This window comes from Vipera berus (assembly GCF_964194415.1).
Source record: "Vipera berus genome assembly, chromosome: 1".
NCBI classification, from domain to species: domain Eukaryota; kingdom Metazoa; phylum Chordata; class Lepidosauria; order Squamata; family Viperidae; genus Vipera; species Vipera berus.
Window position 1 is genome coordinate 322199145 of NC_138202.1, and position 26714 is coordinate 322225858.

Here is a 26714-nt window from a genome sequence, read left to right on the forward strand (position 1 = left end):
CCTTCGCAACCAGAGAGGAAAGCGGAGGAAGCGTCGACGTAGGGGAGGGGGGGGGGAGGATTGACACCGGTTGTTCCCGCGACGAGGCCGCAATGGCTGACGGAGGGAAACGGGAGAGGCCGAAAGAGGCTCGCCGCTGCAGTCGCTATTTTTGCACGGCGGGACGCGGGATGGAGCCCTTCCTCATCGAAGAAGTGCAGGCTCGTTTGGGCGCCACTCAGGTGACCGGCTCCGCACTCCTTAGGCCGCGCCGGCCTCGGTCGATAAAATAACGGCTTAATAGCTTGCTTTCCTCGCCGCAAAAAGTATACGGAGAGGGAGGCAGCGATAATAGGGGTCTTAGATTGAGCTAAAGCAGGGGTCTTCAAACTTGGCCCTTTTATGACTTGTGGACATCAACTCCCAGAATTCCTCAGCCAGCTTTGCTGGCTGAGGAATTCTGGGAGTTGAAGTCCACAAGTCATAAAAGGGCCAAGTTTGAAGACCCCTGAGCTAAAGTCTGGGTCAAATTGCTCGTTTGTACGCTCGCTGCTTCGGAAGACCAGTTCCTCCAGTTAGCCATATTTAAAGTCCCAAACACGCGGTTTTGGCGACCCAGTGTAATTCTCCGTACGTTTCTCGTGCCGCGACTGTGTTTAAATGGCTACGTTTGAACTCATCTGCACCTCTCGTATCTTGCGTTACATCTTACCACATCTCACATCAGTCTGGTATTAGAAATCCCATTTTTAACTGCTTTGTGACATTTAGGCCGAGTTTATAATCATTTGCGTTACTGGTCCAGATGTGCAAAATCTGGGTTCTAAAATCATGAGTTCTTAAGCTTTTAATAATTAAGAGGCAGATGTCAGGGAAAGGAACTTAAGTATTCCTTTATACAGGCAACCTGGATGTATTGTAGCTATTGAAAGGGCAAGAGTTCTTTGCTGGAATAAATGACAACAAAACAAAGTGGTCTGCGGTATTTATGTAGGTAAACTGATTAGTTCAGTGAGAACTATTGTTGCCTTCAGGGATGAAGATTCTTGTCTATGTAACAGTGTGCATCTATATGATAATTATAAATGCTAATTTATTTTTTGCTTGCACCAAGAGATAATTTCATCTTTCTAGTGTAAAAGCTACATTAATGATCACAATTGCTTGGTCTGTTGTCTAAGTCTTAAATTGAGTTTAGAATCATTTTCAGTAGGAAAAACTACCTTTTAATTTCCCATACTTTGGGACTTAACACAGGATGCCTGAAAAATAAACCAGTTCCTGCTCAGAATGTCTTTTGTTGACATGCATTAGTGATCATGAAAAATGTTTTTATTAAATCCAGTCATTTGTGGACGGCCTGAGCTTTATGAATGTTCAGTTCTGTGCATATTAGTTCAGAACTAACTTCTGTGTAACAACAGTTTACTCCATAGAGTATATTATACAGAATTTCAAAAACTAAGGATTTTTTCATGTGGAACATTCCATAATGTGAGCCCTCATCTCACAGCTAGGCTGTTGCTTTGTATTGTGCCAGCACTCAGATAATTGTTCAACAAGTAGCACTTATGATCATCAAAGAGAAAAGAATGTACAACCTAATTATATTCTATATTAAAAGGTAACACATTATCTTTTCAAAATCTAAGTTTCCCAAGGCAAGGAACAACACTTTAAGAAAAGATACTTAGAAATTTGAAGGAGAGGGGCAGTCTAGAAATGCAGTATATATATATATAAATTGGTGATAACAGGCAGTAAAACAATACTATTAATAAATAATAAAATGAATAGTTGCTGCCAATATTTGAAAAAGAGATGTCTTATGTCAAGTAAATCTTTGTGCAAACAGACAACAGGAGACACTCTCTTGTTATATTGTCACTTACACTGCTAAAGGGACATTGATCACCAGCTGCCTGTGGGAAGCATTGCAGAAGATAAATGGAATCAGGCAAACACAAGCATCCCTCTTTGCCTCTTTTCATAGTACCCAGTGCATTTTATAAACAAAGTCAGCTGTTTGTATTAACCCATTAATAAGGGTAATATTTTTTTAAATCAACTCTCAAATATATATCCATTTTTATTTATTATTGGTATGCATTCTCTTACAAGGTAGAATATGTAGCAGGAAAGGTTTTCTTCAGTACCAGTGTTGAACTGAGTATGTTGAAGAAATTAAAGTCGGCTGAAAGATTATTTCTGCTGCTGAAGAAATGTCCTCCAGTTTCCTTCTGTGGGAATAAAGGTAAGAGTCTTCTATGTTCTTGTGTTTCTCTCTTTGTTAAAAGAATGCATTAATTTTCAGTTAGGTGCTTCATTCCCAATTACTTTTCAGGTATGATGCTTGTTTAGTGCTTTGCATGCAAAATGATAATGTCTAGGCTTCCTTTACTAAGTAGATAGTCATGAAATTAAAATGTTGCTTGGGATGCCTTGGAAGGAACATACAGTACACTTTTGGATTTCTGAGCTCCAGAACAAAATCTACCTCTTAAGAAAGTAGTTGCTTTCTGAGGATTTTGAAAAGCAGTTATCTGAAGTTTTGGAAGAAGAGAATGAAGACATTCTATTTTCTTCTGAACAGATTAATACCAATTTCTTTCAACTTTAGCACCCACTAGGATTTTAAAATTAAGTGATCATTCTAATTCAGGGGGGACGTGTTCTCATTCAGTTTGCTCTGGATTTTAGTTTAAATTGGCTTAAAAACTTTTCCTACACAAAAGTTTTTTGTGTGTATTATTTTAATTAGGAGGCATACAGGCATGCCGGTGAATTTACCAAATTTACAAAGGAAGAAGTTGGCTTGTTACATAACTGGAGCACTAAAAGTATGGAATTTAATAGAAAATCTTGCCTTTTGTTTTTAGATGTTAAGTGATATGATAAAATGTATGGACTAATAGTTTACTATTTTATTTCAGGAAGAATAATCCAGGATGTTCAAAAACTTGTAAATGAGAATCCCAGATGTTGGCTTCATACAACTGCTGTCTGGAGAAGTCTTTATGATCAGGCAGCAAAGCAACTAAACTTCTATCAAGAATATCCAGATTCCAAAAAACAGAAATTGGAAGAGAAAAAAATTACTGAAAATGAAAAGCAAAAAACACAAATAATATTAGAGACAGATACTATTAAAAATCAAATTGAAGATCAGCAAAAATGTGATACGCACAATGTTTGTAAAGACATTTTATTGCCTCAGAGCAGACCTTTTCTTGAAAACACTCCTGAACTTATTCAAGACCAAACTATTGTTTGTGATAGTTATTTTAGTTTCAGAGTATCATGTCGTTGTAGTGGAATACTTGCAAAATTATTTACTGCCCAGGTATGTAAAAGACTATTCATTTGAAAGCTCAGGAGCTGCTAAGCTTCATGAAAATTGAAGGGTAATATGTAGGGAACAAATTGATGTGTTAAGAATCTAAATCTCTTAAAATTCTATAGGCCAAAAAGTATCCACAATATGCTGTGTTTTGCAGATTTTATTCTTTTTAAACATGCTAATATACAATGTTAATGTTAATTCACAATATTCTTCTTTGCAATTATATCTGTGGCAAGCTACTCTTGTGTTTAAGAGTATATTCAACTGCACAATGGAAATGGCTGCCACCTCATTGTACATACAGTTTACAGGGATTTTTCTTCATATTCTATTGCATGGAAAAATACATTACATTCAAAATAACATCTTTTTTAAAAAAAACACCTTATCAACCACAATTAGAACCATCAACTCTGTCAGCAAGAACACAGTCTCATAATGAAGCATTACATGACTGTCACTTTTAACTTCCTGCTGCCTTTCCCATTGACTACTTGTCCTGAAGCCAACTGTGAAGCATACAAATTATCATGGGATGCTGCAACAATTATAAATGTATAATGGTTGACAAGCACCCAAATCAGGATCATATGACCATGGGGATGCTGCAGTGGCCACAGCCTTGAGGACCAGTTTTGAATCTCTTTTTAGTTCTATTTTAACTTCAAAAGTAGCTGAACAAGTGGTCAGTAAACAAGGACTACCTGTACATTTGAAAATTGCTATCAAAACAGTTAATTTTCTTAATAATTGTACTGTCTCTCTAGATTATTCTGTAATTGTCAGAATATTTAATTTATGCATAATTCATAATTATATTTAATGAATGACAGCAACATTGAAAAATAGCACTGCTTGAAGGTGGACATTTTGTGTTCTTAAAAGCTAAGCAGTTGTAACTTGCTCTTCTATGCCATCTTTTGAAATTCCTTTTAATTGTCAAAAGGAGATGGAAAACAAATTAAATGTCAGTACTGTCATTTTGAAAGCTTATCCAGTGTGTTTGTGTGTGCTATGTGTGTGTTTGTGTGTGTGCATACACATATAAAATATAAAAATAACTTGCTAGATGTTTTGCTGTCTTAGACCTTCTTTTTTTAAAAAAACTCATAAGACAAACTGAAATAAAAGTAATTGAACTTGGATGCCTTGATTTCAGTAAACATGCATAAGGTAGGGATATAAAATATGTCTTATGGCTTCTATAATCAGCATAACTATTTTCTTTAGGGACGCGGTGGCTCAGTGGGTTAGGACGCTGAGCTTGTCGATCAGAAGGTCGGCAGTTCGGCGGGTCGAATCCCGAGTGCCGCGTAACAGAGTGAGCGCCTGTTACTCGTCCCAGCTTCTGCCAACCTAGCAGTTCGAAAGCACGTAAAAATGCAAGTAGAAAAATAGGGACCACTCCGGTGGGAAGGTAACAGCGTTCCGTGCGCCTTTGGTGTCCAGTCATGCTGGCCACATGACCACGGAGACGTCCTCGGACAAGCGCTGGCTCTTCGGCTTTGAAACGGAGATGAGCACCGCCCCCTAGAGTCGGAAACGACTAGCACGCATGTGCGGGGGAACCTTTACCTTTACCTTATTCTAAGTATCTACATAATATGCTGCCTACCCAAATAATTCTCATGTTTGATTTGTAATTGTTTTTTCAGGAATTGGGAAAAATTATCGGAATAGCTCTTATGAAGAATTTTGGATGGAAAGCAGATCTTAGAAATCCTGATTTAGAGGTAATAATCCAAGTTGAATTGTTAGAAGCTTTGGGCTTTGCCTTCTTCAGATATCAAATAGTCCCTGAAATATGACTGGAGGATATTTTTATGTGTATTCTTGTTAATAAAAATGAAATCTTATGTTACAGTTGTAGAATTTAGCTTCCTTATATTTTGACATGTATACGTTCCTGTGAAAACAATAGCCTGCCTATCTGTAGTGGGGAAGTATTGCTGTCTTGATTCATTGTGAACGGTCACAGTGGAGCAAGGGTTTTCTGCCAGATTAGTCCCATATAGATCTACTCAGAAATAAATTTTAAATGGTTTTTGTAGGGTTTATTCCTCAAGAAGGGACGCAGTGGCTCAGTGGGTTAGGATGCTGAGCTTGTCGATCAGAAGGTCAGCAGTTTGGCGGGTCGAATCCCGAGTGCCGCGTAACAGAGTGAGCGCCTGTTACTCGTCCCAGCTTCTGCCAACCTAGCAGTTTGAAAGCTCGTAAAAATGCAAGTAGAAAAATAGGGACCACTACGGTGGGAAGGTAACTGCGTTCTGTGCGCCTTTGCCGGCCACATGACCACGGAGACGTCCTCGGACAAGCGCTGGCTCTTCGGCTTTGAAACGGAGATGAGCACCGGCCCCTAGAGTTGGAAACGACTAGCACGCATGTGCGGGGGAACCTTTACCTTTTATTCCTCAAGAAGCGGGTATAGAATTGCAGATCCAGTATACTAAAGACACCCTATGGATAGGTATAATCCCATCCAAGCTTTTTTAGTTAAAAACCCCCCTGCAAGTTCCTAGTTGCAACATAACCTGTCTAAATTACCATCAGATAAAAGGAGATTTGGAATTTAAATAAATGTTTGCATTTGCTGCTTGGAAGTAATAACAAAAAAATACCATAAAATCATCTGCTTCAGGTGATTGAGAAAATATGCTGCTTTATGTTCATAAAAGATGGCCATCCAGCCTTTTAAAAAGTAGTTACATTTTCTGACACAAAGAAAAGGAAATAAAATATTCCTGCAAAGCAGTACAAGAGAGGCATGACAAAAATCAGAAGGGTGAGGAATCTTAAACAAAAAAGATGTAAGAGAATAGACAAAATATTGAGAAAAGCACAAGGTGTGGACAGTTCAACCAATTTTATTAAACTAAAATTAGAGAAAGAAAAAAATAAGTGCAATTTTTTTGAAAATGTTAAAAAATATAGATTTATTAAAGAGGAAAACCTTTGAACCTAATCATGACTGAAATCTGAAAAAAATTACAGAAATCTAAAAACAAAAGACAAAGTAAACAGTGCTCTAAAAATAAGGGATATAGATAGAATTTGAAAAGTGGCAAACCTTAAAGATAAAATCTAGACAATACTTCGACATTACCTGTGGGATCTACCTGTGGGAACTTACTTTCACTGTCCTGAATTCTAGTGGAGGATATTCTGTAAGGGCAGCAAGATTTGCACATAGTTTGTAGTTGTCAGTAGTAGAACATTTCTGCCACTTAAATTCTTTGGACAAAATATTTGGCCAGTATTAATTTGGTGTTTTTTACATTTTTCTCTTCTTCCTGAATATCTCTTTTACTTGTGTTTGCACTAGTCGAAAAGCAGAAGTAGTGATCTCAATTTTGTACTATGTCTTATACAGTATCCGTATATTATATTTCATATAGATATAATACTTACATGCATTTAAGGATGAGATTGCTTTTTAGAATAAATATATCCTTGAAAAAGTGACTGAGATATCCTATTATTTTTTCAATTTGCAAGTAATTCTTTATTGTAAATTTTCATTCCCTTACAGATCTTTGTGCATCTAAATGATGTTTATTCTGTGATTGGGATCCCTCTATTCAGGTAGATGACATTACAAATTATTATTCCTTATTTCTCTAAAAATACTGACTTTTCTAATAGAAAACATTCTCCTCCCCCAAAAAATGATTGGAATGGTTTTTGTTCTCATTTTGTTGACCTTGCAATAAATTGATGAGAAATATTTTATTGCAATAATTAAATGTTTAACATGGTAAAACTGTAGCATTCTGTGTCATATAAAAGTATAAATAACTTGGAACATGGTACTTGAAACATTTATACATTTATATTTCCCTAGGGTATGACATTGACATTTAAACATATAGATTGGCAGAGGTGGGAACAATTGTCAACGTATGAAAAAAGCAGTGTCAGAATTTGCAGAAATAAATTTTTAAAAAAGTTTTCCTGCCCCCCGAAGAACTGTTTAAAACACTGCAAATATAGATTGTGTGTACTCAGTATCCATATAACTCTTAAGTGATTGTTGGAATTTAGAGATATAGAATGTGGTATATTAGGAAAAAGATGAGAATGAAAGGAAACAATCCTGAAGAGAAGCATGTCATTATTGACAAATTGTGTTAGAATTGTACATGTGCATTGAATGTTCTTATTTTTATTTAACTAAGTATATCTATTATTCGCAGACTTCCCTTGGCAAGTCGGGCATATATTAAAACTGCTGGATTGCGATCTACCATTGCTTGGGCTATGACATCGCTTGCTGAAATCAAGGTAATGAGCAAAATAATCATTCTAAGTAACTATTATGGGAATTTTATAGGAGCATTTGAAGCATTTAATGTAGGTGAGAGCTGCATAGTTTGCAATTTCCTTAAATTCAGTGGGACTTAATTTCTTAATAAATATGCAAAAATGTGTGAGCAGTTCAAATCAAATTAAATTGTCTATTGTCTCTTAGTTTTTAATCTCCATGGTATATACAGAGATAATTACTATAAAATTGCTATAAGGATTACTGAAAGGTATGAAAAGGAAGATAAACATTCAAATGTGCGGTGTAGATGGAGAAAAGTATTAACTGTAGCTTTTGCTTGCTTTATTTATAGTATATACTGTATATTTTTTCAAGCCAAGGAGCAATTACCTATAACTTATAGATTGTATTGAATTGGTTTTTCCCTCTCTCTTCAGGCTGGGGCATTTGTATTGGATCCTATGTGTGGTCTAGGTACAATACTTTTGGAAGCTGCAACTGAATGGCCTGTAAGTTCTGTTCTTTTAAGAAATACCTTTATTACCGTATATACTTGAGTATAAGCCGACTCGAGTATAAGCCGAGACCCCCAATTTCACCCCCAAAAACTGGAAAAAGTTATTGACTCGAGTATAAGCCGATCCGCCGTTCTGCAAGCCTCCGCCGCCGGCGGAGGCTGGATCCGCGCTCTGCAAGTCTCTGCCGCCAGCAGAGGCTCGATCCGCCATTTTGCAAGCCTGAATACACAGGAATACCCTGTGTGGCCGCGGCTCTCGGGGAAGCCCTGGCTGTCCGCTTCCTCGCTCCACGCTGCCATTCGGGGCCCGCGCGTTCCCCGGGCAAATCGCGGCGGCCAGCAGGCGAGGAAACACACCCGCTCCAGTCGCCCCCCCTTCCCTCAGGAGACGCGAAGCAAGTGACCGCCTGGAGCTTACCGAGGACTTGCGCGCGGCCGAGGCTTCGGTGCTTCCAGGATCGCGCGCACCTCTCCCAAACCGCCGCTGTCTGGAGACCTGCCGAAGTTTGGGGAGGTTTGGGGAGGTGCGCGCGCACCTCCCCAAACCTCCCCAAACGTCGGCAGGTCTCCGGACCTCCGCGCCCTGCCTGCCTGCTTCTTTCCGCTGCGGAAAGAAGCAGGCAGGCAGGGCGCGGAGGTCCGGAGACCTGCCGACGTTTGGGGAGGTTTGGGCACCTCCCCAAACCTCCCCAAACTTCGGCAGGTCTCCGGACGGCGGTGGCTTGGGAGAGGTGCGCGCAATCCCGGAAGCACCAAAGCCTCGGCCGCGCACAAGTCCTCGGTAAGTTTTTTTGTTGACTGGAGTATAAGCCGAAGTGGAATTTTTCAGCCCAAAAAGTGGGCTGAAAAATTCGGCTTATACTCAAGTATATACGGTATGTTACTTTGCATTACAAGTCCCAGTGTCCTCACAATTAAAATCAATCTCCTAAATGGGATTCAGCTTAACATTCACTCATGTACAAAGTACTAATCCAAGTAATTAGTATTTGTATTACTAACTGTGTTATAAGAAAACAAATATTCTATCAGCTATTGCTCTTCATAAATTTCCTAAAAAGCTTCCACGTTAACTTAATTATTAGCTTACCAGTTATCAGTAGACAAATTTAGAATTTTTGAAGTCAAGAGTATCAAACTTCCTTTGAACTTACATCTCCTGAGATCTTAGACACATCTTTATTTTTTGAGTCAGAATCTTTTTGTTTTTTGTTGAAAAACAAGCTTATCACAAATTAAAACAGGTTGAAATAACATCTAAAGTTTACAAACATAAATTAACAGATTTTTATGTGTGGGCTATAACATTTGCTTACTGGAAATAACAGACATAAAAAGAATGAGTGTTTCAGAATAATTGAAATAATTTATATTAAGTTTTCTTTTATATTTATATTATCTACAGATAAATATGGATGGATAACTTGACTTAACATTTTCTTAAGTATGACATAATCTGTGTCAAAAAAAATCAGTATATAATCATTTTGAACCAGATTAATCTTTTTCTCAGTTTTTGAGATCTTTCGCAGAAACACAATGAATTTTATGATTTTGACTCTCCAATTTATGGTCTTTCCTATCTCTGGTTTCACCGATACTGTGAAAAGCAAACAAAAGTTAAAAGCTTTCATTTCATGTAGCCTATGTGATCAGATTTTATTTGCTTGGAGCTTTGTGTTATTTTGTTGTGAGAATTGCCCTGTGTTTCTTTCTCTGAAGATGCAAAAAACAGCTGCTTGGGAAGAAGTTTTTCTGTTTTATTTGGGTCAGAAACACTGCAAAGCTTGTTTATGGGACAGCTGACATCAGATTGGCACATCAGCAAGGTTTATATACATTTTTTTAGCATTTGGTGTGAGTGAAATATATTTTTATGACCATGAGAAAGCAGGAAAATATAGCTTTTATGGCTAGAGGAAATATTTGGTTTGTTATCTTCTTTATCAGCAAAGATCTTCCTGGCCAGACAGAAGTGCTAAATTCCTGGGCCTTTTCCAATCTTAGAATCCTGCCTGTCAGTGATCTATTGCCTTTAAGGAAACGTATTTTATGAGTGGTGACAGGTTTCTCTGACTCCAGACCAGAAGACTGTTTAAGGGGGGGGGGGGAATCAAAGGCTTTTTAACTTCTATCAATTTGATTCACAGTATTTTCTTCAAACTCACATTTTCCAACACGGATTGGCTATTTTAATAATGTGTAAAATTTGTTATTAATATAATTGTTTGTTTCCTCTACAGAATGTGCATTATTTGGGGTCTGATATAAGTGATTCACAGTTACAAGGAGCCTACTCAAATATTAGAGATGCAAACCTGATAGATAAAATTGAACTATTTAAATCTTCTGTGACTGGTAAATATTAACAAGAGCACTTGTTAAATTACATAAAAATTTAAACAATATATATTGTTATACATATTAGATATACATATTGATTTATTTTTTATTGGCTTGCAAATGTTTTCTTTACAGAACTAGAATGTAAGTAACAAAGTCTCTTTTTCCCAGAATTCTTTTGTGCAGTTTAAGCACTTGATTATGTGTCTTTAGAATTAAGGTTCGGAACTGATACTAGTGTTTTTTCAGATAATTAAAGAGGATTTATGATACACAAATTCTATCAAGATATGAGCACATCTTATTTTTGCCTTCGATAAGCAAGTTTTTATGTTAACATCTCTTTGACTAGGAACAATGGAATAGTATACAGTACATGGGAAGTGAGGTGTTGCCCAAATTTACTTTATGAATTGTTGTCTGTCTTCATTTTGCCTAGCAGTTATTAATGCTAATTGTGAAGATGTTAATTTGAAAAGAAGACATTTTGGTTCCAGAAATGTTTCCTGTTATTCTGTTCTGGGAATTCCTAACAATGCTGATTGTTCTGCATATGTGATACTTCCAGCAGCAAAATTAAGAAATACTCTCTTAATTCCCACTGTTGCCCTGTAGAAATTTGGGGGACCCTATGAAACTCTCCACAAGGAGGAATTGGCAAAAATTGAGTCCCATACAGGATACTGTCTCTGCCCCATGTATCAATGGCAGTTCTAGAATAATAGAAGCCCAAATAGAATCCAGGACAATATTCCTAATGTAAAATCCCTTCTCAGTGAAATTCCATGTGTGGGCCAGCAAACTTCGAGGCTTTTAAAGGACCTCCTAAAAATAGAATTGTGTAAATGTTCCATGTTTTCTTTTCACATTAAAATATTGTTACCCAGACTAGGTAGAGATTTCTAGGGGGTACTATAATTACCAAGCTTTTTAAGATGGATTTTCTTGAACTTGTTTTCAGTCTGTTCATTCAAGAAAATATTATATAGATGCTTTATTTATATATCTTTTTTGAATTTCATATTCATAAGCCTGCACATCTTATACAATAAGCCAGATTATGAGCTAAAGGCTAAATTCTCTATTGCAGGCCATCTGGTCCTTGATTATCGGGCCTTTTGATGTCCTGGAAGAAAGTGGCAATATCTCATTTGGAGTGAGCTACAATACATGAGCCGTATGGGTCAAAGATTTATGTTTTGCTGTTATTTTACTTAAACCGTATCTACACATCCCTTAATTAATCTTGTTTCTTCCATCATAATATCTTTTGTTAGATCTATTATTTTACATTCCTACCTTATAATTGCAATTCCCTAGAGAACTGTCAGTATGTACTGTATGATATTTTGCAATGGGCTGTTTCTTCCTGGTTATATTTTTTTTTTTAGTTCCTTCCAAATGCAGAAGAGTATAACGATTAAAAATTTCATTCCCAGGGGAACTTTTAAGTTATAATTTTGTCTTAGTTCAAGTCCTTTTCAGTGTGCTTTATCTCTGCAGGATTACCTTTCCTGTCAGAAAGTATTGATGTCATTTTGACAGACATTCCATTTGGAAAAAAGTTCAAAATAACAGAAGACATAAAGTTCTTTCCCAGAGTTTTTCAAGAACTTGAAAGGTACATGAGCCAAATTTTCCGGAATTCAAGAATTACTATTAAAATGAGATTTGGTGTATGACATGTAGGCAAATACACATCATAACTAGATAGAAACTTAATTGTAATTACCTATCTTCTTACATAAGTACTGGAACTGATAAAGGAGAATATTTGAAGCTTAGAGTCAAATGAGGAGTCCTTGGTACTCTCTGAGCTTTGTTGTTTATTTGCAGATGTTTCACTGATTTCTAATCAGTGGTTGGAGCACTGGTGATATTACCTAGTTTAGTAATGGAACATCTGCAATAAAACAACCGAGCTCAGAGAGCACCATGGATCCATCATAAATAATAGTTTCAAATAGGACAAAAAAATACATCGTTGGTTAATGCTAACAAGCTCAGAAGGGCTGAATCTAGTCAAATTGTATATGAAGACTCTGTTGATGCTGGTAGTGAATCAGAAGTCACAGGATACATACAGAAAAATATATAGTAAAGGAAATGTTCTTGACAAAGTTAATTTGGCTCAGATGGGGGGAAAATGTTTTCAAAATATGCTTTTTATTTTTCCCAGGACATTGACTGTAGCCTTAAGCTCCCCAAGTATAGGATACTGTTATGTATGTATATTCCTGAAACTATTGTTACATTTAGAACAGCATCCAGTTGTAAAGTTCTTCTTTACTTTTATTGTAAAGCTTACAGTACTCTCTTGAAATCTCTTCCTCTCCAATCTCTGCCCTGCAGGAGGCCAAAGGGTCAGACAAAAGAGAGATTACCTACAGAAATTCCCCTCCCCCATAGAACAGAGAGATTGGAAAGGAAGAATGAGTACTGTAAACTGTCTGCATAGTGTGCCTGCAGTTCCCAAGCTGCCAGTGCAATCACATTGTTTTCAATGCATAGAGGAGCAAACAGCTTACTCTCTTGCAATCTCTTCCTCTCAACTCTATTTTGCAAGGTGGGGAGAAAATAGTTCAGGCACAGAACAATGTGTACTGCCTAATGGCAATCACAATACTGAGGGATGCTTAACAAGTTGTAAATGGTTGTAAATTGGCCATAATGTTATTTTTTCAGCCCCATCAGTAACTTCAGGCACTGAAAATGTGACCAATCAGCAAAGACTATCTCTAATGTAAATATCCCTTCAGGTTTTTTAAATGCCAAGATCCATTAAAATTTGGGGGGTTGTTGTATTTGATTGCAGTTGAAAGTCAAGAAATCATCATTGACATTTATTTCAGCTGGGTAATAATGGATACAGTAATTAAACATAATGAAATACTGGCCTATATGGAAAAAAACGGAATTTTATGATACCTAATATTAAAATCTATTTACCAAGATGTTACTGAGAGGCTTACTCTTGGTGTATCTTACCATATGGAAAGGTAAAGATAAAAATAGAGATTGTAAACTACTAGATACTCTGAAAGTTTCTTATAAAATGATAAATATTATTGAAACCAAGCAATAATATCTTAGTTAACTACTCTCTATTGTTTTTCAGGGTGCTTTGTTTTGGAGGGACTGTTGTATTGTTACTCAATCAAGAACTCTATAAATGTATTTCTAATGGTATTGCCCATGGCTGTCAGACTGAGAGATCCATCTTTGCAGAATCTTCTACTGATTGCAGACAAAGTGATTTGATATCAGTTGAACAAGATACCAAAGAAGAAAGTACTAGTTGTGGTACTGTTTCCCCCTCTTCTCAAGATGCAAGGAAAGAACACCTCAGTTTTAAAAAGGCAGATCTTGGTTCTCTGGTGTTCATAGAATCCTTTGAAGTTAGTCTTGGCAAGACAAATGCATTCATATGCAAGTACAAGAAAATAACTTGAAAGATCTAGAAGGTAGCAACAACAGGCAAGTATGTATAAAACACCATACATTGATGGAGTTGACAGTCAAAATTGCATAGCAATCACAGCACAAGATCCCAAAAGATTATATTAGGATCTGTAACTGAAAACACAGGGCTAAATTTAGATGTTTGAGGCGAAAGAGGCACGGTTGCTAGTCCAGATAATTAACAGTGAGATAGCTTTAAGGGACATTATTTCTCAAGGCAGTCCTCAAGATAACCAACATGATGCATTCTCTGAAGTAGTTGATAATAGTCTTGCATCAATTCTTGGCATTTACATATCACCATTTTGCAATATTAGGCAAGGATCATGCTTGGTATGTCATAGTGCATTGCACTACATTGTATTGTATTCTGCCTTCCAAGGGAATTGTGCAGGATATAAGTGTTCTTTGGGAAGATATTCAGAAGAAACTTCTGAAATAGCTTTCCTGGATGCCAGTCCATTGCTGAGCATTATTCAGAGTATTGGCAATTGCTTTTCATAATCTTGTGTTATGGATCCAGGAGATGAGGATTCCCCATTAATGGAAGCCCTTTTTATATTAACTGTTATTAGACTGCAGATTTGTGCCTGAAAATCATAATGAATCCTGTTTCAGAAATCAGTGCTTTGCAGCAAGAAAATCCAAATTCTGTTTTTAGTATTTTTCCTAGAATTGTATGGGAAGTCTCTGAAAATACAAAACTTTAAAAAAAACACCTGAATCTAAGATTAATTTTGCATCCATGTATTTTTGCGCACACAGAACATTTTAGAGGACAGGTCTCTTTTTACACAAATTCATAATTTAACTAGTAATAAAAGATACATTTATTTGTATTCGGAAAGAAAGATAGAAGCAAAAAGAAAATATGCAAACATTCCTAATAAAATAAAGACATTTGGTCTAATTCAAGCAATTATATAACCTACTTGATGAATTAGAAATTATATAAGTGCCTGTCAGCCGTTTTAGCAATTCTGATTCAGGTACATTAGCTGTATTATGCTTCCAATACTATATGTTAATTTACCAATGGAAACTATAAAAACCAGTTATGTAAGCTGGCTAAAAATCAGGGAACTTGTTAAATCTAAACATATTTGCATTTCATAATTCACCACGTGAGTGTGTAACAATGATAATGTATGAAAGTGATTTATTATCCCTCCTGTTCATCTATAAATTCTAAGACCCTAAAGGGAATACTCCAATTGTTTCAGTAATAGTTATGACCTAGTCATAGTGGCGACATTAGGTATATTTGGAGCAAGCATATTAATTCTGTTATGTCAGTTATGAAGCAAAGATTTTTGCTGATAGTAAATGTCCTTTTTGAGGATGGCCACTGCCATTGACAGTTACAGAAAAATAAACAGCAGGCATGCCCGTAAGTTTCTCTCTTAACCTTACAGTATTGGAAATAGCTGAGAATGAATCTGGTATGTAAAGATACTTTTTTTCCCTTTTGCATGGCGCCATGGAGTTGCTGCAAAGGAAGGCAAGAGCTGATGTAGGGTCTACTTCAGATAGATAGTTTTGTCATTAAGAAATCCAGGAATGCTTTTAGAAAATTGAAACAGGTATAACCAAATAAAGAATAACATTTGTAATTTGTGGCTGTATTGTTTATAAGAAGAGCCATATCCAAGTCACTTGTTCAGGAATTTTATTAACAGATAACATGCCATTCTTTTTAGACAAAAAAACCCCTGAAACACATAATATACATTGTTTCCAATAAAGCCAATGCTGTAATCCATTTTATACATTTTATCTTTTTTATATATGGCGTTGGGTTGTATAACTTGCTATATAAAGTGGGAAGTCATTCTACTCTAGCTCCTATTTTTGTTTCTTCTAAAAACAAATAATTCATTCATTTCTTACACAGGAAATCTTTCAAACCTCTCCCATACATCATTTTGGTAACTATTAAAATAATTATAATAATTAATAGAGAAGACTAAGTATCACCTAACAAGACAAAAATAATATAAAATATAATTAAAATAAGGAAAAAATATTACCAAGTAGATAATATGGCAGTGTTTTTGCTGTTTTAACCTTACATACTAAGTTTTCTTTTTAAAGTCATTTATGTAGCCACTCAGATGAACCTCATGACTCTGGACAGCAAATAGCAATTGAAACATGAACACAGTTTTCTTGTTCAAGTAGAAATAGTTTCATTTCATTTGTGCATATACATTGTGCTAAATTACCATCAGTTCCACAACAGGTTTGCTGTCTGAACTTGATATATTAGCCACCATGGAAGCATAGATGTCTTTTGTGTTTCCTGGCTGCTAAGTCAGTGTTCAGTATTTAAAGGATTCGGGTTTTGTCTGTGCTTGGATTCTGTATTAAGCTCCCTTAGGTATCTTCTTGTTGCCTTATAAACAAAAAAAAGTATCTCATAAAAAGTCATACAGAAGAATCTGTGATAGATTTTAGATGGCTAATCTTTGTCCTACTAATAAATGGCTGAGTGGTACAAAGGCATCCTGCTGCAACTATAAGTCCTAAACTGCACCATGCACAGAATATAGACCAGCTGTATCCATGTTCAACATCATCAGGCAGACCATAGATAATTTTGGGAAGGCGGTTTAGGTCAAAGGATATACTTGTTGCATAAGTACAAAGGGAAATAATGCAAAAGATGCCTACAAAGGAAACATTACAACAATTATAAGATGCATAGAAATAAGAATTTCCAAAATAAATCATCTGGATACACATAAGCTTTTAACTGTGTGATAAGAATTTGAACTTACAGGAATGGCATTGCTAGAATGTCATAAAATTTATCTGTCATCAGAACTGTATCAGAAAAAAACAATTGACATTTAAATTACATTATTATAAAGCAGATATGTCCTATTGTAATAATAATTTTGAAACAAGATAGGTGGCAAACAATAAAAAAATTACCACTTTAAAATAGTCATGATCCAAATTTTTATTTCTGAGTTTTATAAAGGATATTCAAGGCAAAGAAGCAGAATTAAATTTTTCAATGTCTCCAAAAAGAAGTTTCAGTCTCAAAGGTTCCAAGAACTGGGATTGAATCCCAAGATCTTCCTTAATCTGCAAAAGGAACTGTGCTTCTTAAATGCCCAATTTTTAATCAATATTTTATATATTAAATTATTTTCATATATTTGAAATTAAGGACCTTTTGTTGCCGTCATCTTGGATAGACAGATATTGTGGTTAGAATTCCTTAAACGTTTTTTAAAATAATTTTAATTTTATTTATTTATTAAACTATTTATTTTGATATTTCTGTATTCTAGTGTTACCTCCCCTAATTTAATAGAGCCAAATCAGATGAATCGTGTTTTTTCAAAACCGATACCTTGGATGCCAGTGAGCCAAACCTCAGCACTAGGAGGCTCTTTAATTGCAGAGTCTACTGCTGAGAATCTGGACTGGAACTAGACACAGTGGTTAACAGCCCCTCAGAATCAAGAGGTAGCTGGTGAAAGGTCATAAACTAGCACAGCAAAGAAATCAATAGCTGCTAGGGGAGGTTTATGAAAAGAGCTGATTTGATATTGGATTGCTTGATACATTATATGTATCGTGTGACCATCTGGCTCTTGCAACATTAAGAAAAGACTACAGCCATATTTACACTTTTATAACTTGGCATAGTAGCAAGTGGACTGATTTACAAGTGCTCACCTTAATTCTCTGCCAGTGTCTTGTGAAAATATGGACTGTCTAACCTTTCATATTACTTAAGGTCAAGAAAACAAGTTTTGATGGTATGTACATATAAGGCATTTTGATTCTGAAAGATCTGTAGAAATCTACAAATAATGCATGTCTCATTTCTAAGTTGCTGAGTCATAGTTCAAATTTAGGCTTTCTTGGTAATAGTTTAGGATAAGATAACCTTTATTGTCATTTTTTTACTGTGGGCACAATGGCACACATAAAAAATGAAATTTAGTTGCCCGCAGAATTTGGATTTCAATACACCAACATTTACTGACATGTCTAGCCTAGTAATAGTAGCCTGTTTGGCTGAGGTTTTGCTTTGTGTAGAATGTAGAAAATTTTTACTCCTGGTAGTTATTTTCTGGTACTACTGGTCTCCTGAAATTAATGTCAGCTCTGAACCATAACACAGGCTTATGTGACCTGGTAATCTCAAATCATCCTTTAGGATTTTTAAATACAGTGCAAAATACGGAAAGTAAATAATTCAAAGTATCCTTCTCCCAACTCTTGCAGAATTGACTGCAAGAGAAGGAATCTACCCTACAAAGGGGACAACAGCAAAATAAATGAATAAATATGCCATCGTAATGGCTTTTCATAAGACTTTCATGGACTATCCAATAAATGTTTTCTCTTGAACTTTTGCTTTCAAGTTTATGATCAAATTATTTTGGGGCCTGAAGTTAAAAAGCCCCCCAAATTAGACTTCCCAGTTCTAGCAGTAAAAATAAAATAATTACATTTAAAAACTTAACAGACAAAAAAGAAAGTGTACCTGACATGAGGAAAAGAAGACCAGCAACGTGCTGTGTGAGGCTTTTCTCCCAAAAGAAGCCAACTGCAATTACAATGCACCCACAGAGAAGAACAGCTGCTGCCATCCCAAGGAAACCTGCTGTAATTCTTCTTAGGTCTAGTCTCGTAAGTGAAGGAAGTGATAAACTATCAGCACACATTAAAATTACATTATAAGCCTATTCTTATGCATACACATTCCTAGTAACAAGCTACAGGTAGTACTAAATGACAATAGGGACCAGAACATCCATTGCTAAATTATGTGGTCATTATATGAGCTATGCCCAACTGCAACCTTTTTTTTGTCATGGTCGTTAAGCGAATCACAGTCATTAAGCAAGTAATGTTATTGTTTCCCCCATTCACTTTGCTTGCCGGAAGACCCCTGAGTCAGTCACGAATGGTGAACATAAGACCTCAGGATGCTACAGGAGTTACAAATATGGTGTGAGGACTAGTCACAAGTCACTTTCTTCAGCACCATCGTAAGTTCAAACAGTTGTTAAATGAATGGTAGTTAAGTTGACAACTACCTGTATGTTAAATGTAATATGACTTTTTTAATTATAAAGAATTGCCAGATCGTGCAGCTATTGTTTCTTACCAATTTTAATAAGAAAAAAGTGATGGATACATTTTCTGATTTGTTTTTCTTGTAAGTTTTTAAAAACCCTTATTCTAAAAAAAATTAACATTGGCCATATCTATGACCACTTCTACCCCATTTTTGCACCTCAGTTACTGAAAAAAATATATTATTGAATAGTATACTGTTTGCTATCAAAAAGTTATTCCACCCTGCTTTACAAAGAAATTATGCTACATCTATAGTTAAAAGTTTATTTAACAAACTGACAAGATAGTTATTGCATAGAATGCATATAGAATAGGTAACATTATATACTAACATCTATTTTCACATTTGTAACCTGCCCTATATCAATGGATATCATACTAGGAAGACCACATGTTTAACCTAATACACAAGGACTTACGTAATAAATGCCATTCATCCTGCTGGATAATCTTGGTTAAATTGATAGGGATGCTCCATAAGTGTCGTATTGGTATGGCAAAGTGATACTTGATTGCTGTACATCTCTGAGCAATACCTTTAGAAAACAGAAATATTTAATGAATAATTCTGAACAGGATCTGGGTGATGACTTTTTTAACCCAGAGAAATCCAGGAAATGAGATGCTTTCAAATGAGCATTTTATTGTGAATTGAAATGTTTATAAAATAATTGCCTTATTCAAAGAACATATAAAGGTAGGGACTAACATCATCTTTTTAATTATAGTCCTCCTGCATTTTCCCACCAATGACTGTAATGCCTACCTTGGATTTTATCTTTGCTTTTTTGTCATTAATTTTTGGTTTTGCTATTGTTTGGAATTTAGATAGTTATTATTATATTTTTCATATTAGAACTTGTGTTGTTAGTTGCGAAGTCGTGTCCGACCCATTAGAACTTGTACACTGCCCAAATTTTACTGGGGCAAGTTATAAATTCTGTAAGTAAGGAAATAAAATAAGACAGTATTGAGATCCAGAAGACAAATTATAATTTATGATTGCATTCATAAAACTTATGCAACTGGTTTAATATTATACATATTATACAATAGTATGTCATAAGCATCCTAACACCATAAGCCAGCATTGGGATTGGACAGTGTTAGCTGCTAACTACTAACCTGTAATTTTCTTGCTAAACTAGGTTCCCCAGTCATAAACAGGCCTATTCTAGGAATGCCATTTCCATTTTATTTTTTTAACCTTTCACCCAATCCAATATAGAGGGGGAGATGTAAAAAAGGGCAGAAATGACTAACCTGGAGCACTGACAGCAACCTCACAGGTTTGGTTTTTAATTTTTCCTCAAAACATTTAAAAAACAGTAGTTGAGAAGCAAATATGGCCACTTGACAAGGATCTTGAATCACTAACTCCCAGCACACAGGGATATATCTCCTGGGATAGCAGCTGGGATCCAGCATATTGTCCAAACATAGTCAAGATCATGTGAAGTGTTAATATCACTTTACAATGCTTTGGTATACTCCAGTTTTGGTCACCACAATGTAAAAAAAAAGTTGAAACTCTAGAAAGAGTGCAGAGAAGAGTAACAAAGATGATTAGGGGACTGGAGGCTAAAACATATAAGGAACGGTTGCTGGAATTGGGTATGTGTAGTTTAACGAAGAGAAGGGTGAGGGGTGACATGATAGCAGTGTTCCAATATCTCAGGGGCTACCACAAAGAAGAAGGATTTAAGCTATTCTCCAAAGCACCTGAAAGCAGGACAAGAAGCAATGGATGGAAACTAGTCAAGGAGAGAAGCAACCTAGAACTAAGGAGAAACTTTCTGACAGTTAGAACAATTAACCAGTGGAACCACCTGCCTCCAGAAGTTATGAATGCTCCAACACTGGAAGTTTTTAAGAAGAGACTGGGCAGCCATTTGTCTGAAATGATATAGGGTTTCCTGCCTGAGCAGGGGGTTGGACTAGATGACCTCCATGGTTCCTTCCAACATCATCATCATTATTATTATTATTATTAGTCTATTTGAAGCAAAATCCATACTGGCAAGGAGGTGATACAGCATCAAGCATCAAGTCTAGATAGCAGTTGTAATTCTCCACTCTGTAGCATTACTGTTACAACTCCCTTATTTATTTATTGATTGATTGATTGATTGATTGATTGATTAATTGATTGATTGATTGATTGATGGGATTTATATCCCGCCCTATCTCCCGAAGGACTCAGGGCGGCTAACAACAAAACATATAATAAGTACATAAATCAAGATAAAATGAAATTGAGAACATCAGTGCAATAAAAAATTAGAGAATTTAAAAATGAATTAAAAATACTAAATATAAATTAATTAAAATGCCTGTCAGTCTAGGTCAGCCTGGTGGAACAGGTGTGTTTTGAGGCCGCGGCGAAAGGATTGGAGGTTTTGGGCTATCCGAAGCTCAGGGGGGAGCTGATTCCATAGGGTTGGCGCTCCCACAGAGAAGGCCCTCCCCCTGGGGGTCGCCAGCCGACATTGCCTAGCTGACGGTACCCTGAGGAGGCCTTCTCTGTGTGAGCGTACTGGATGATGGGAATTTGTTCCCGGCAGCAGATGGTCCTGCAAGTATCCCGGACCTAAGCCATGTAGGGCTTTAAAGGTAAGTACCAGCACCTTAAATCTCACCCGGAGGGCAACTGGTAGCCAATGCAGCTCACGCAGGAGGGGTGTAATATGGGAGTATCGGGGAGCTCCCATCACAACCCGTGCAGCTGCATTCTGCACCAGCTGAAGCCTCCGGGTGGTCTTCAAGGGCAGCCCCATGTAGAGAGCATTACAGTAATCAATACGGGAGGTAACGAGTGCGTGGGTGACTGTACGTAGGGCATCTCGGTCCAAAAAGGGGCGCAATTGGTATATAAGACGAATCTGTGCAAATGCCCCCCTAGCCACGGCTCCAATGTGATCTTCAAAACTGAGTCGTGAATCTAGGAGGACGCCCAGATTGCGTGCTCTATCAATGGGAGGTAACATCTCTCCTCCTATAGTCAGAGATGGAACCTCTTGGACTAAACGAGATGACGGTATGTACAGCCACTCAGTCTTGGCCGGGTTGAGTCAAAGCCTGTTTTCTCCCATCCAAATCTGTACCGCTTCCAGACAACGGGACATCACATCAAGGGCATCACTGGGTTGGTTCGGGGTGGAGATGAATAGCTGGGTATCATCAGCATATTGATGATATTTCACCCCGAAGCTACGGATGATCTCTCCCAGCGGCTTCATATAGATGTTGAACAGGAGGGGCGAGAGCACCGAACCCTGAGGCACTCCACAATTAAGAGGCCTAGGGCTTGACCTCTGCCCTCCTGCCAACACCGTCTGCGAACGGTCCAAGAGGTAGGAGGAGAACCAACGCAGAACGGTGCCTCCCACTCCCAGCCCCTCAAGACGACGCAGTAAGATACCATGGTCGATGGTATCAAAAGCCGCTGATAGATCTAATAGGACCAGGACAGAGGAATAACCTCTATCTCGGGCCCGCCAGAGATCATTCACCAGCGCGACCAATGCCGTCTCCGTGCTGAAACCCGATTGGTACGGATCTAGATATTCAGCTTCCTCCAGGTTCAAAGGGAGCTGTCGTGCCACCACGCTCTCAACGACCTTCACAAGGAAGCGACTGCTTGTGGCTTATTGTCAAAGGACCATAGAAATACTGGCTGGATATTTAATGGATAATGACTGAAAAATTTCATACATAGGGTGCTGATTTGCAGATCTTTTCTTACGCTGCTATCCTCAAACACTCGATATTGAAAATGTCATATTTGCATATTATATTTGACTGTCAAACTGATTTACAATCCAAAACATGTAAAACCTGAGAGTACAGAATATCTTCAAGGAAAGGATAAAAGATAAAGACAAAACACAATTTAAAAAGCACTAAAAAGCTTGCCACAATCTTAGCCACTTATCTAACACTGACTGTAAAAAAAGAGGTCTTCATAAGTAGTAAAAAGGTTTCCCTGTCAGTTGTGTCCAACTCTTAAGGCACAGAGCTCATCTTGTCTGAAGACAATTTCCAAAGGCGCACGGAACCCTATTATCTTCCCACAAAAGTGGTATCCTTTTATCTCCTTGCATTTGCATGCTTTCAAACTGCTAGGTGGGCATAGCTGGGGCAAGTAATGGGAGCTCACCCTGTTGCGTGGACCCCAGGTCTTGAATCTGGGCTGTCAACTCTCCAGCTGGGTCTTTAACTGCTGAGCCATTATACCCCTCACATAAGAAGTACTGCCATTTTTTTTAAAAAAAAACCTTTTTCATGTTTCCTTTCTGGCAAAAAAAAGAGAGACCACTGAAGGTGACTGTAGCTGATAGGTAAGATTCCTGTGAAAGGAGATAATCTTTTAAATTTCCTGATCTAAAATAATGTAATTTTTATTACATTATTTTATCATTTATAAATAATATTTGTTTTAAAACAGTAATAATTTAATAGACATGCTGAATTAGGACCATTAGTTGCCAAATCTGGTAGAAAATTACTAGTCCATTTTATTGGAAATAATCTGATTTATAACATCTGTTTGGAAGTTGCCCTTTTCTGTCAAGATATGTTACTTACAGTATGCAACACTATCTGAAATTTTATAAAAGACGCACAAAATAATTACAATTGGGATGAATTTGATAAGTCCCAGCTTCGGTGGCAGAGGGGTGGGATATTTTCTTTTGTCCTTTGGTTTGGCTGACTATAAACATTAAGAGATCTCCCTAGAGAAACAATCAGTGAAATGTTATAGAATTATTCTGCCAATTATGATCATGAAAGCACTTACTCATTCTTACAGTTTTGCTGCTAACAAGAGCATATATATCCCCAACTGAGTGACAAACTTTGCAGTTTCTGATTGTGCAGTACAATTAAAACAATTTATAACCCAATTTTTAAAATAACCTAGAGCAAATATATGCAATTAAAATATCTCTTGGTTCTACATTTTAGTTCTGACGCACTAGCTGTGTCTGAAATTCTTAAACTAATTAGAAACCATTAGAAAATGGTTTTGAAGTTCTTTTTGTAAGAAACGTATATAGGTTTTGTCATTTTTGTCTTAACGCTAAGAAGCATATTGCAATAGATATGGGAAATGTTCTTTTTTAACAAATCAATATGTTAAGAGTCTTAAATAATGTTATATTAATATTGTATGTTTTGAAAATAAGACTAAGTTGACCAAATAATATTTTTCAAATAAATAGGGCACTTCAGAGAACATTTAGCAAGGAGTGGGCTGTATCTTCTTTATGCTAGAAGTCCAATATGGAAGAAGGGGCTTTTATTTGTATATACATTGACACCAGTTTGGTCTAATATTCATCAGGTTGTAAATGGTAAAGAAATTTCATGGTTCCAAGATATGAATATGATGCTGAATTATAGTCTGAAATCTGTAGCTCAGGTATAGGATGAGGGTGAAGGTTCGTTCTCCGAGCTTGTGGATTGGTTTCTGAATATTTCATTACCCAGCTAGGTAACATCTTCAGCAGGATCCATGATCACCAGCTGGCAATCAAACACCACGATCCCAAATCCTTAATCTCTAACCACACTGACACCAAACAGCGCCAGTTCGATTGTAGCAACACAAAAATCATTGGCCACACTACCACCCACCATACTTGTGAGTTCATCAAAGCCTGGCACTCCACAAGCAATTCCATCAACAGAATCATCGACCTGCAACCAGCCTACAAACCCCATCAGGATCCAAATCAACCACACAGCCAACCAGAGACAACACCGATCCTCAACCAACCCACACAAGACTCCCCACACCAGCAGTTCACCTTCCAGTGTCCCTGACCGGAGGTAACTTCCCCATCACATGATCCATCACAAGACTCACTGAGGACTCACACCTGACCCATCACAAGACCCACCACAGACCCTCATTTGACAAAAAGAAGGTGTTCAGTTGTTATGGCACTATCCTGTAAAAAGAGTATTCAGTTTCAATTTAGGATATTTTGTATCTGAAAAAATAAATACTGCTAATCAGTTAAACAATTTGGTTAAGAAAAATAATTTTTAATATCTCTGAAAAAGAACATTAGTTTCCAGAGCAATACCCACTACATTTTTATTTAACCCAGAAATTAAAGCTGGACACCTTAAAAAGCATTTCAATATTGTGTAGTGATTAGGTTCCTTAATTATGGCAGAGAAAGCTACAGTTCAAATTTTCAATTATCCATTTGACAGAATTTAAAAGGCTAAAGTCAAGTAAAGAAGAGAGCCATATTTCTTTCCAGGAAGGATGATAAAATATGAAATAATGCTGATTTGGAAATAATGTCCATTAGCTTGGGCAATATGAAGAGAATGAGGTTGCACTTCATCCTTTCCTTGCCAAATTCAAGACTATCCCAAAGTACTTTTCTCTAAAACTGCTTTTCTCTCCGAAGTATAGGAGAGAATAATATTGCATGTAATACCTCATCCCTTAAAGAGAGTGCAAGAACATAAAAAACCTGTTAGTCCAGTATTCAACACTTGCATTGAGGAAGCCCATAAGCAGGACATGAGCACAGTATAACTCTCTTGTTATATTCACTAAAAACTTCTTGAAGATAGATTAGTGGAAGTAATACAGAGCCACTGATAATCCTGTCCTCCATGGTAATTCCCTTTAAAACTATCCAAGCCAGTGGCCACCACTACATCTTCGATATAAATTCTACAGCTACATTATTGGCTGCATAAAGTTTGTTTATTCACTTATTACAAAAGCTTCTACCCAAGGCCACTTCAACCACATATTCTAATGCAGACATGTCAAACACAAGGCCCGGGGCCCAGATCCGGCTCGCGAAGTGGTTTCATGTGGCCTGCGAAGCCATCCTGGAAACAGGGAGGGAATGGCCCCCACTGCCTTGGCCCTGGCCCAGAGACCCTCCTTCTGCCAGAGACCCTCAGATCTGTCCCACTCCTGCCCAGGCCCCCATAGGCACCCTTGATGCCAACGATGTAGAGCTGGCCACGCCCACCCAGTAGGCCATATGCACTCTAGCCACGGCCACCCTGTAGGCCACGCACACCCAAGCCATACCCACCCGGCCCCCTGAGGGCAACTGCAATGCTGATGCGGCCCTCAATGAAATTGAGTTTGACACCCCTGCTCTAATGGCAGGCAATATATGTTATGCATATTAAAAATATCAATAATAAAGCTGCCAACAGATTCAAAATAACAAGAATATAACACTCATCAATCAGCTCAAGTAAATCTCTTCTTCACCTCAGTCTCCAACTACACATTTAAAAAGCTACATTTTAACAGCTTTTTGAATAAAAGGAGTAAGGATACAAGTCTTACATTTAATGGGAGGATAGTCCATAGGAAGGGACATCTCACAAACAAATGTTTACTTCCCAGTCCCCTTTTATTACACTTCACATGGATGGGGACTTTCATCAGGCCTTCTCCATAGGATTACCCTAGGCAGGGAGATTCTATTTGGAGCAGGTGACCTCAAAGAAAGACAAGCTTCAAGTCATGTAGGACCTTAAAAGATGATCACAAGCACTTGAACCTCCCACCACTCAGCATTAATGAATAAGTTCAGGATCTAGTATTGTAGTATGGCAAAGGAAGACAAGCGCATCTTCATCTTATTTTTCTACCTTATGTATAATTTTCTACCTCACAATGTTCCTACGCAATTTGTCAG

The 26714-nt window shown here is 37.1% G+C and overlaps 2 protein-coding genes across 7 annotated transcripts in view; one reads left to right on the plus strand and one right to left on the minus strand.

The window, feature by feature from the left end:
• Window positions 1-18506, plus strand: THUMPD2 (THUMP domain 2 tRNA and snRNA guanosine methyltransferase). The gene is made up of 11 exons (XM_081315467.1): window positions 1-221; window positions 2101-2233; window positions 2913-3322; window positions 4978-5055; window positions 6852-6904; window positions 7516-7603; window positions 8024-8095; window positions 10347-10461; window positions 11950-12067; window positions 13565-15491; window positions 18401-18506. Exons 1-10 carry the CDS (start codon window positions 93-95, stop codon window positions 13896-13898), a joined length of 1530 nt encoding a protein of 509 aa, XP_081171593.1. The 5' UTR covers window positions 1-92; the 3' UTR covers window positions 13899-15491; window positions 18401-18506.
• Window positions 15561-26714, minus strand: part of TMEM178A (transmembrane protein 178A) — a gene marked incomplete at its 5' end in the record, with an annotated part of 25280 nt that continues 14126 nt past the window's right edge. For 2 of the 6 annotated variants that reach the window (XM_081315472.1, XM_081315468.1), the window contains 3 exons: window positions 15561-16577; window positions 18419-18556; window positions 19437-19553. In XM_081315472.1, the coding sequence (XP_081171598.1) occupies window positions 16336-16577; window positions 18419-18524 (348 nt within the window). In that variant the 3' untranslated portion in view covers window positions 15561-16335. Of the gene's footprint in view, window positions 16578-16688; window positions 16735-18418; window positions 18586-19436; window positions 19958-26714 lie in introns of all 6 variants that reach the window. The other 4 variants (XM_081315471.1, XR_014024828.1, XM_081315470.1 and 1 more) reach the window with 4 other exon arrangements.

Bases quoted from the DNA above. Each gene is read 5' to 3' on its own strand.
- THUMPD2 (XM_081315467.1), top strand. From the start codon at position 93: ATGGCTGACGGAGGGAAACGGGAGAGGCCGAAAGAGGCTCGCCGCTGC. The intron at 5,056-6,851 runs GTAATAATCCAA...ATTCCCTTACAG, and splicing joins TTAGAAATCCTGATTTAGAG to ATCTTTGTGCATCTAAATGA. The intron at 12,068-13,564 runs GTACATGAGCCA...ATTGTTTTTCAG, and splicing joins GTTTTTCAAGAACTTGAAAG to GGTGCTTTGTTTTGGAGGGA.